An 11,240-nucleotide genomic window follows, 5' to 3' on the forward strand; every position below is an offset into this window, starting at 1 on the left:
TTGAGATACGCGCATCGTCGCACTGAGTTCGCATAATAATTGATGATAACAGGGTCACAAATTGGTTCCTTAAGATCATTTTAGGTTTTCTGATAATATTTCCTTATGGAAGGTGAAGACATGGTAGTCGAAATGAGCGTTTAGTCCGACATTGTGCACGTGAATTCGGGAAAATTTGACAGCAAATCGCTACATGAATCAAATTCTTCAATTTCACCTTCTTCCAATCATTGACCGCCAGAGGGAGCTGTTTCAACAGGACAACGTGTGTATGCAACTGCACACACACAAAGTGAAGCTTTACGTGCCGGGCAGCCATTGCAGTAGTTTCCCAACTATTCAATTCTTTGTTTAACTACCTCTATTCGTAAAACAAAGAGGTGATATCTTTCTCAAATACGATGTCGTGTTATTCCGGGACAAGCCGAATAGCGACTCGTGCCCCTCTCATGGCCATTTGGCCGGGTTCCGTCTTAGCGCAAACGGGCATACCTAAGGGATCACTGGGGAAAAGGAAAACCTCATACCAGGGATCACTGGGGAAAAGGAAAACCTCACACCAGGGATCACTGGGAAAAAGGAAAACCTCATACCAGGGATCACTGGGGAAAAGGAAAACCTCATACCAGAGCTCACTGGGGAAAAGGAAAACCTCATACCAGGGATCGCTGGGGAAAAGGAAAACCTCATACCAGGGATCACTGGGAAAAAGGAAAACCTCATACCAGAGCTCACTGGGGAAAAGGAAAACCTCATACCCGGGATCAGGTCTTACTGGGAAAAGTTAAACCTGAAACAAGGTTATTACGAATTGTTTGATAGGCATTACTTACAGGTTGACGGATGACAAATGAGACACACTTTATGGATAGCCACTTTTTAAATTACTGTAAAAACATCAGCCATCTTAGACCATATCAGCAACTGCCCCAATCACAACATCAACTGGGAAAACGTCCAAATCCTCTCCAACAACCTCCATGACTTCAATAAAAGAAAACTAACAGAAGCAGTCAACATTCGCCGCCACAAGCCATCAATCAAAAGAGATCAAGGCTCTTTCATCCCTTCCGCCTACTTTGAACTCATTAATCAATAATCACCCCTCCTATGTATACATATCCTGTTTAATTGGCTTCCTGTCTTATTGTCTTCCCAGGGGCGGTCGGGTAGCCTAGTGGTTAATGCGTTCGCTCGTCACGCCGAAGACCCGGGTTCATTTCCCGATATGGGTACAATGTGTGAAGCCCATTTCTGGTGTCCCCCGCTGTGATAGTGCTGGAAAATTGCTAAAAGCGGCGTAAAACCACACTCACTCGCCATTGTCTTGCTCATTATGTGTTCTCTGTCCATCATGGTATTACAGTGTTATCCCCTTGTTATCATTACTTAAACTGCTCATGTTAATCTCTCTCTTGAATGCAATTGTTGTTACTGTTAATCCTCCTCCTACAATGTATATTCTGTATCATGTCCATCATTCAATCTTGCCTGACAACGGTATAATGATCTGTACCGAAATGTCGCCTTTACAGTAACTTAAGAAAGTGTTATCCATAAATTGTGTCTAGGTTAGTACAAGATAGGAAGATATCTACAAAGCAATAGGCAAACGTGGCAGTAGGTTTATTATCCTTGGATTGGGTATTGAAGGAAAATGCTACATATGGTCAATTACTGAAAAAAAACGAGTGCTCGCCCTTAACAATATCATACTCATGGAAGAAATGTGAGGCGACGTGAAATGGTCTTTTATGTTTCGTTCAATATGAGTTTACTTATATTGGGACGTGCTTGCACATATGTGAGTGGTTGCTCGAACTGGCCTTTACTTATGCCGGTCTTATAGTGCTAGCCCACTGAGGTATCATGTCGCAATTTTATATGGATACCACACGAAAGATTTACTAATGTAATAAAAATCAATGTGATTGTGTGTTTAGTGTGTTTCGGGGGACTGGTATTAATGTGGTTTGTTTGTTGTTTAACGCTACACTCAGCAATATTTCAGCTATATGACGGCGGTCTGTAAATAATCGAGTCTGGACCAGACAATCCAGTGATTAATATCATGAGCATCGATCCACGCAATTGGGATCGATATCATGCATCAACCAAGTCAGCGAGCCTGACCAACCGATCCCGTTAGTCGCCTTTAACGACAAGCATAGTCACCTTTTACGGCAAGCATGGGTTGCTGAAGACCGATTCTACCCTGGAATCTTCACGGAATGGTATTAATGCGGACATCATAATAGTATATGTACTGGTTAGAGCACGAGGACCTGTATTGCGTCTTATTGTTGAAATTGTAATTTAGGGTCCAAGGCGAAGCACGTGTATACTGATCCTTTTGCACGTGCAACTTGCACTTTGGCTCTCAATTTGCTGCTTCGTTCGTTCGTTTGTTTGTTGTATAACTCCGCACTCAGCAATATTCTGTACATAATCTAGTCTGGACCAGACAATCCAGTGATTGACATCAAGCGAATCGATCTACGCAATTGGGATACGATGACATGCATCAACCAAGTCAGCGAGCCTGACTACCCGATCCCGTTAGCCGCCTCTTTCGACAAATATCACCTTTTATGGCATGCATGGGTTGCTGACGCCCTTTTCTACCCTGGGTTTTATCAATAATTAAAAAAAACACTTCCTGGTACAGTTAATCTCAGACAAATAGCATGTCTAGTATCAACTGATAATTGTCGCTGTGCTACTCCGATAGATAAAGCATTTCTATGGATACAAATTGGTCTGAAGCTCTCGAACATGCCATGGAAATATAGAAGCATGTCGTCTCTCTAATGTTATGGTGAAATATGCATGAGAAACAAGCGATCTCACATCGTAGACAGATTTGAAAATATTTCACCAGACAAAGATAAAGGTAACCGTCAAAGTTATTGAAAAAAGTTAGTTGATTTTCGGGGAACTGATACCTGGACGATCATGAACCATGACATAGGCATGACATCAGTGGATTGTGTGGTCCACCGCAGGATTATACCTGACTGCAGGGTTAAACAGCATTGTTTGTTTGTTTAACGCCGCACTCTGCAATATTCAAGCTATATGACGGCGGTCCGTAAATAATCGAGTCTGGACCAGACAATCCAGTGATTGACATCATGAGAATCATTTGTTTTCTTTGTTTGTTTGTTGTTTAACGCCGCAATCAGCAATATTCCAGCTATATGACGGCGGTCTGAATATCGAGTCTGGACCAGACATTCCAGTGATTGACAACATGAGCATCGATCCACCCACGCAATTGGGATCGATTACATGCATCAACCAAGTCAGCGAGCCTCACCACCCGATCCCGTTAATCGCCTCTTACGACAAGCATAGTCGCTTTTTACGGCAAGCATGGGTTGCTGCAGACCTATTCTACCCCGGATCTACAGGGGTTAAACATCACACAAACAAGCTTCTGAAGTATCGATTCTCGACCCGACTTGTCATTGCATCTCTGCATCATTACCTTCTGGTTCAGGAGACGAGCTGAGTCGGTCTCTCTTCAGCGCTTCAACTGTATATGCGTGAAGTAATCGGGAGCAAATGGATACAAATACCATATTTGTAGCTGCTCTCATTCTACACTTTTCTTTATGTGTGGCATCAAAGGGACAATTTGATGGAATACTGGACATGATTTTGTCCGGGTCTGTGTTCCAGATATTTCGAAGAACAACGTTAAAGCAGTGTCGCCGACTGTGTGGCTATTCATCCAGATGTCTCTCGGTCAACTGGTCGTCGTTGGCCAAGGAATGTCAGCTGAATTCAAAGACCGGGAACAGGGAAAGTTTGCAAGTATCTGACAAGAACATCTACCTACAAGTCCAACAGATGACACAGCAGGTAAGAGGGTAAAAATAAAATTGTTCCAGAAAGAGATGATAGAGACTGATTATTTTCTGGTGTTTACCATTGAATTCAAAGTTTAGTGGCCTCAATGAGACGAATGTGTCAAGGCTCCATCACTGCACAAGGCGGACACACGTGCCTCTCGACCCATGAAGATCCGGGGTAGAATGGGTCTTCAGCAACCCTTGTTTGCCGTAACAGGCGACTATGCTTGCCGTACGGGCGACTAACGGGATCGGGTGGTCAGACTCGCTGACTTGGTTTATGCATGTCATCGTATCCCAATTGCGTGGATCAATGCTCATGGTATTAATCACTAGATGACATGCATCCACCAAGTCAGCGTGCCTGACCACCCGATCCCCTTTGTCGCCTCTTACGACACGCATAGTCGCCTGTTACGGCAAGTATGGGTTGCTGAAGACCTATTCTATCCTGGATCTTCACGGAATATTGCTGTGTGTGGCGTTAAACAACAAACAAACATGGATGCATTTCAAATCTTGTGAACAGTTCTCATACCAATAGAAGAGGTGCAGTGCAAAGTTTGATTTTGATATGTGTATTTTCTTAAAACATATGAAGGTTTTTATGTTGTGAACTTTGACATGTTTTATACTTCCAACATTTGTGCGGCGTATCACTTGAAAACTGCTTCTTGGAATCTATTCAAATCTTGGGAACAGTTTCCATACTAACAGAAGAGATGCAGTGCAAAGTTTGATTTTGATGTGTGTATGTTCTGTAAAAAAGTTATGTTTTTCATGTTGTGAATTTATTTCTTTGTTACCTCAACATTAATGCGAGCTATCTCTTGAAAACTACTTTCCAATTGGGTGTTCAGATTTTATACCAATAGGAGAGGTGCGGTGCGAAGTTTGATGTCGATAAGTCGAGTTTCTGAGAAAATATTGCTTTTCTTATGTTTAGGCGGGGGTATTAGTGAGCCCTGCTCACTTTTTTGTCTTGTTGTGTAGTATTTCCCAGGAGAGAGAGAGCACATTCCTTTGTCACAGACACTTGGAATAACGAAAGTATCAGCTAGTTGACTTCCAAAGCTTGACATTTGTTCACTTTTTGGGGACTCTTGCGGCGTGCTACCAATTCATGTACATGCATCTGGAGCACTCGTGCAGTCTGTGAAGTTGTTTGTTTAACGCCGCACTCTTGACGGTGGTCTGTAAATAATCCGGACCAGACAATCCACTGATCGACGTCATGGGCGTCGATCCACGCAACTGGTTGGTTGGTTTGTTTGTTTGTTGTTTAACGCCGCACTCAGCAATATTCCAGCTGTATGTCGGCGGTCTGTAAATAATCGAGTCTGGACCAGACAATCCAGTGATTGACATCATGAACATCGATCCACGCAATTGGGATTGATGACCTGTGTTGAATTGTGGTGCGATGACATACATGGACCAAGTCAGCGAGCCTGACCACCCGATCCATGGTCGCCATTTACGGCAAGCATGGGTTCCTGAAGACCTATTCTACCCCGGATCTTCACTCATACATCAATTTCTTGAAACTGTTGACGTCCATACTATCCTCGAAGCGCGAACAATCATAAGTGTCACCCAAGCGACGATATAACATGTTGAAATAGCGGTGGGTATGGGTGGTGATTGAAGGTGTGGGATATGAAGGGTGGTGTATGTTGTTAATATATAAAAATGAAAGTAAATACTTCGGGACACAATTTGCGTTCGTTACTTACTAAAATAGGTAAAATAGTGTTGGATATTAAATAAATGGATCACTGAAATGAAGTGATGACACAAGGTGTTCGCGAAATTGGTAAGCATGTAAGACTTGGGAAATGGTGTTCCATATCTTGTTTTGCCACTCTGAAACTTTATGCATAGATCTAAATATGAAACAGATGAGGCGGTCTCACTGGTCTTCTTTGTTTCTAGATCAGTTTGGTAAATCAGTGAAAGGGAATTGGCTATTTGTTTGTTATTGAACAATATCAGATCATCGATATACCTGAAGCTTAAGTTAAACCTCTTGGCAAAATTACCTTGTTTTGACTTTGCCAATCCGAACAGAAATTCCGATTCATATGCATAAAGAAACAGATCCGCAAGAAGGGGAGCACAACTGGTGCCCATGGGGATGCCTACTTCTTGCCGTCATATTATATTGCTGAGTACGGCGTTCAACAACAAACAAACAAAAGAGCATGCTTGGTTACACACAGTCCACAATCGTTTGTTTTATTTATTTGTTTGTTGTTTAACGCCGCACTCAGCAATATAATATGACGGCAAGAAGTAGGCATCCCCATGGGCACCAATTGTGCTCCCCTTCATGCGGATCTGTTTTACGCCGCAGTCAGCAAATTCCAGCTATATGACTGCAGTCTGTAAATAATCGAGTCTGGACCAGACAATCCAGTGATTGACAACATGAGCATTGATCCATGCAATTGGGATGATAATAACAATATATGCATTTGTATAGCGCTGCATTCACTGTGCATAAGTGCTCTGTGCGCTGGGATCGATGACATGCATCAACCAAGTCAGCGATCCTGACCACCCGAACCCGTTAGTCGCCTCTTACGACAAGCATAGTCGCCTTTTACGGTAAGCATGGGTTGCTGAAGACCTATTCTACCCCGGATCTTCTCGGTCCCGTCCACAATGGTGTTCGTGTCGTTAACTGAAGAATGCAAACCCTTTAATCTCACCCGTGGCTTGTTATCGAACATACACGCACCTTATCATGCGTACTTATGGTTATTTGTAGGCTCATGCATGTGCAAATCAGCCATGCAGTACCAACCACATGTGCATCCCCGTCAACACTGCTAAAGCCCATATATGTGTACGTCTTGGTGCGTTAACACCAGAAACTACTGAAGCAGGAATGGCAACAAAGTTTGCAATAACCACAACAGCTGTTGCAACGTCTTCTCTGGCAGCAGCTGCAACTACGTCTACTGCACCTCCTGCTCCACTTGAAGTGACTACTACAACTGCTATTGCCACTACCACCCCAACCATCACCCCTGAATCAACTACTACTACTACTACTACTGTTACTGCTGCTACTGCTGCTGCTGCTACTGCTACTCCCACTGCTACTACTGCTACTACTACTACTACTACTACTACTACCCCAGCATCTACCCCTGCAACAACATTGCCAGAGACCACCAACTCTGAACTGACAAGCCCTGTTACGACCACAACTCACATTTCAACTTCAACAACTTCACTGGGTACTTCAACATCTGCACCGACTACATCGGCTCCAGTATCAACTTCAACTACCGCATTGGCGAGCACAACTGATCTGTGTATGTATGCGTCAGCAGTACTTTAAAGTATTATGCATGAGTTTCTATTCCGTTGGCCAAATTAGAATATACACGAACATATCACAAGGAAACAATGCGTTAATGTCAGTGTTTAGTTGTAGGATACAAAAAGCATGCCTGAATATTTCTGTTTGAAATTCCTACCTTTTTGTCACATTCGCAGTAGGATATATAAATTGTATATAACATTCGAATGTGAAATTTAGTTACTGAAAGTCAAATTAAATGAAAAAACCTGTCCTGTCTCTGTAGCCGTTTCCCAGACTCCAGAACTAACAGGTAGCCAATGAATCTTTTGAATGTTTTTTGCAGCTCAATTACCATTGGGGAATTTGAACAATTTCTTAGAGTATATATGATGTACATTCTGTGTGTAATGTACACGTGTGTTTTGCAGATAACGGCACATGTGTAACGGACGTCGACTGTGCTACACCTCCTGGCAGGACTTGCTCTGGTGGGGTCTGCATATGTTCCATCGGATACGACATGGACGAGACCAGCGTTGTGTGCAGAAAGCTGACAGGTAACACGCAGTAACACTGACATCACCCCATGTATGAGTGAGTGAGTGAGTTGGGTTTAACGCCGCTTTTAACAGTATTCCAGTTATATCACGGCGTCTCAGCTTAATGTGGGAGGAAAGCCCGAAGTGATGCAGGCCTCAGACGTTTACCACTTCGGTGAAACCCACGAGCACGGGTATGGTGCTGACATACCTAGAAACATAATCGGGGCGAACCAGGATTCCAACCCACAATCACAGGTTTCTGGCGTGCCCAAGGGACGCAACTCTGCACAGCGAATCGCGGCGCCTTAGACGACTGGGCCACCCGTGCCTCCACCCCATGTATGACAGTATCATTCATTAAGTTTTGAATGTGAAATTTAACATGTGGGTTACCATGATTATGCAAATACTTTTGTCGCTTTTATTAAATTGAAAAAATCAGTCTTATTTCCAAGTTTATGATTACGAAATACATCGGTAAACCAAGTAGTAAAAAGTACTATGAAACAGTCGTTTTATCTTTTACACAACAAAACATTTAGGACTCAAACTGTTTGCTTTAACATTGTTTAATGGGAACACTTTTTACATTCCATGCTGAACTGCATATTATATCCTAGAAACATCACATGATATTAACATTGCCCCAAGGGTAGAAGAGACGGAAAATACTAAAATTCAAATTCCAGTCTGCCACAAAAAACACTACTACTCACTGGTCCGAATATAAGCTTGTCGTAAGAGGCAACGAACGGGATCGGGTGGTCAGGCTCGCTGACTTGGTTGAAACATGTCATCGATCCCAATGGCGTGGATCGATGCTCATGATATCAATCACTGGATTGTCTGGTCAATTACTTACAGACGCCGTCATATAGCTGGGATATTGCTGAGTGTGGCGTAAAACAACAAACAAACCAAAGTAAAGCAATTATGTGAATCACTGGATTGTCTGGTCCAGACTCGATTATTTCCAGACCGCCGTCACATATCTCGAATATTGCTGAGTGCGGCGTTAAACAACAAAGAAACAAACACTGGTCTGAATAACTTAATTTTTTTAACAAGAATCAAACAACATCTTTTCACAACGACCATGATTAAGCATGATCATTTCGGTTAAGGTGACGATAATGTCAAAATGTATTTTGACATGTCCTGTTAAACGGCTTTTTCACTTTGTGACAGACTGTTTTTCCGTTGGATCTCAGTTCACCCTCTACGTGGACAAAGTCATCAAAGGGCACGCTGTCCAAAAGTATGATTCGAAGACATCTGCAGAATGTGCCCAGTTGTGCTTGGATGCTGACACCGTGTGCAGATCTTTTGAAACGGAACATAATAAATGCTTCTTGCAGGCAGTCACGTGGTTTGATGTCGCCTACAGCAAACGAGCTTCCCAGAACGGTTCGGATCATTACCAGCGTAGATGTAACTGGATGTAAATTCTCAAAGTAAATACTTAGGGAAGAGAATATATGGAACACAACTTCTTTATTGTGAGGAACACAATGTTTCGGAGTATATGCTTACTCCTTCATCAGATAAGATAACAAAAGGTGGAAAATAACAAAGGGTAGAAGCTAACAAAGGCTTCCATTGTCTATTGCTAATCACCTATCAGCGCAAATCATTTTCTCTCTTTCTTTGTCAGCTTCTACCCTTTGTATTTTCCCCCTTTTGTTATCTTATTAGTTTTGTTGTCCTTACATGTACATATATATGCTCTCTGCGGCATGGCATTCATTCACCTGATGAAGGAGTAAGCATATACTCCGAAACGTTGTGTTCCTCATAATAAAGAAGTTGACATCCCTATATTCTCTTCCTTATGTGTATCACTTCTAAATGCCTTTCAAAGACCTAACTCCTTATTTCTACATTTCGAATGCATATCCAAGAATATTTCCTTATAAAGATTACATTGGTTTATTTTGATTCCATGACATTCATTTCGGGTTGTTTCCTGTTTTACTGTGATTATATACTCTGTCATATTATGTATTAACTATCTGTACTGATATGTTTCAAAGATTATGAGACCAGTGAAGATTCCGGCGTAGAATAGGTCTTCAGCAACCCATGCTTGCTGTGAAAGGCGACTATGCTTGTCGTAAGAGGCGACTAACAGGATCGGGTGGTCAGGTTCACTGACTTGGTTGATGCATGTCATCGATCCCAATTGCCTGGATCGATGCTCATGATATTAATCACTGGATTGTCTGATCCAGACTCGATTATTTCCAGACCGCCGTCATATAGCTGGAATATTGCTGAGTGCCGCGTTAAACAACAAACAAACAAGCACAATCTTCTAATTACAATTGTTATTCCCTGATATTAGCTGCATTGTCGATTACTCATACAAAAACAACAGGAACTTTTTTCCAATGCGTCTAGGTGGGAATGTTGAAATGTCTGCATTTGGGCATTTCACAATTCATGCGCAGCCAGAGTTCGGGCCAACTTCCGATAGGGATTGTCAACAGTAACGATAACGCTTTTTTCTTTTATGTAAGTGTGGGTAATAAATAAAATGCAACTCGCGTCAATATTTTTTTTTACGAAAACGAGTGTAGCAGTATTTCTATAAGTGTGTTCGGTGTACCGTCATACGACTTTTTTTTCTGCCGCCATATAGCGGGAATATTGCTGGGTGCGGCGTTAAACTACAAACAAACAAACAAAACTCATACGACTTTTAGAAAACAGATTTTTTTAAACTACAGATGTTTATTTGATTTAATTGGATAAATTGCGTTCCCATTCAAGTGAACATCGACGATTTGTTGTTTTGCTTGGTCAACACATCATTGTTATTATTGTTATCATTGTTATTATTGTTATTATTGTGGTTAAATAGAAACCAGTCGTGGAATACATTGCTGCTTGGATTGATCGTCAGCTTGAATTCCCATAGAATTTGAGAAGAGAAGTTTGTTACAACAAAAAGTATCGATTCACATGGAAGCTTTTGATCAAGCTTGAACACTCCCTTTGAATCATGGGGTGGTCGGGTAGCGTAGTGGTTAAAGCGTTTGCTCGTCACACCAAAGACCCGGGTTCGATTCCAACATGGGTACAATGTGTGAAGCCCATTTCTGGTGTCCCCCGCCGTGATATTGCTGGAATATTGTTAATAGCAGCGTAAAACCTTCTTACGCACTCACCCTTTGAATCATAAATGACGTGTGTGTAGTAGACTTTATGCTGATATTTGATTTTTTTTTTCATTTACCTGCTCTTAAACATACTATGTTGGGGATTCGACGAAAGTGTATTCATAGTCAGTTGTGCTTCATTGGCTTCAATGCTGCTTTTTTTTATCTTCCTGTGGGGTTCTTCACAACTATACCCTACAAGCTGTGTCACGAAAGCAAAGCCAGAACACCAGTGGTACACAACCTGACATTTATTGGATAATGTAAAACTACCAAACACTCGGGTGGCATTTGGCTTCATTGATAGTTTGTCAAGTGTTGTTCCGCAGTGGTTTAATAAACTTGTTTTCGACATTACTTGTAC

The 11,240-nt window shown here is 42.0% G+C and overlaps 1 protein-coding gene across 1 annotated transcript; it reads left to right on the forward strand.

Moving 5' to 3' along the window:
* Positions 1 to 3,567: 3,567 nt before the first annotated feature.
* Positions 3,568 to 9,160, forward strand: LOC139458521 (uncharacterized). The gene is made up of 4 exons (XM_071239956.1): positions 3,568 to 3,867; positions 6,631 to 7,183; positions 7,602 to 7,730; positions 8,904 to 9,160. The coding sequence occupies exons 1-4, from the start codon at positions 3,568 to 3,570 to the stop codon at positions 9,158 to 9,160; spliced, it is 1,239 nt and encodes a 412-aa protein (XP_071096057.1).
* Positions 9,161 to 11,240: the final 2,080 nt, after the last annotated feature.

This window comes from Haliotis cracherodii, unplaced genomic scaffold (genome assembly GCF_022045235.1).
Source record: "Haliotis cracherodii isolate W230 unplaced genomic scaffold, xgHalCrac1.p SCAF_13, whole genome shotgun sequence".
NCBI classification, from domain to species: domain Eukaryota; kingdom Metazoa; phylum Mollusca; class Gastropoda; order Lepetellida; family Haliotidae; genus Haliotis; species Haliotis cracherodii.

Excerpts from the sequence above, each read along its gene's own strand:
- LOC139458521 (XM_071239956.1), top strand. The coding sequence starts at position 3,568 with ATGGATACAAATACCATATTTGTAGCTGCTCTCATTCTACACTTTTCT. Across the intron at positions 3,868-6,630 it reads TCCAACAGATGACACAGCAG|GCTCATGCATGTGCAAATCA; the intron begins GTAAGAGGGTAA and ends GGTTATTTGTAG. Across the intron at positions 7,184-7,601 it reads GGCGAGCACAACTGATCTGT|ATAACGGCACATGTGTAACG; the intron begins GTATGTATGCGT and ends TGTGTTTTGCAG.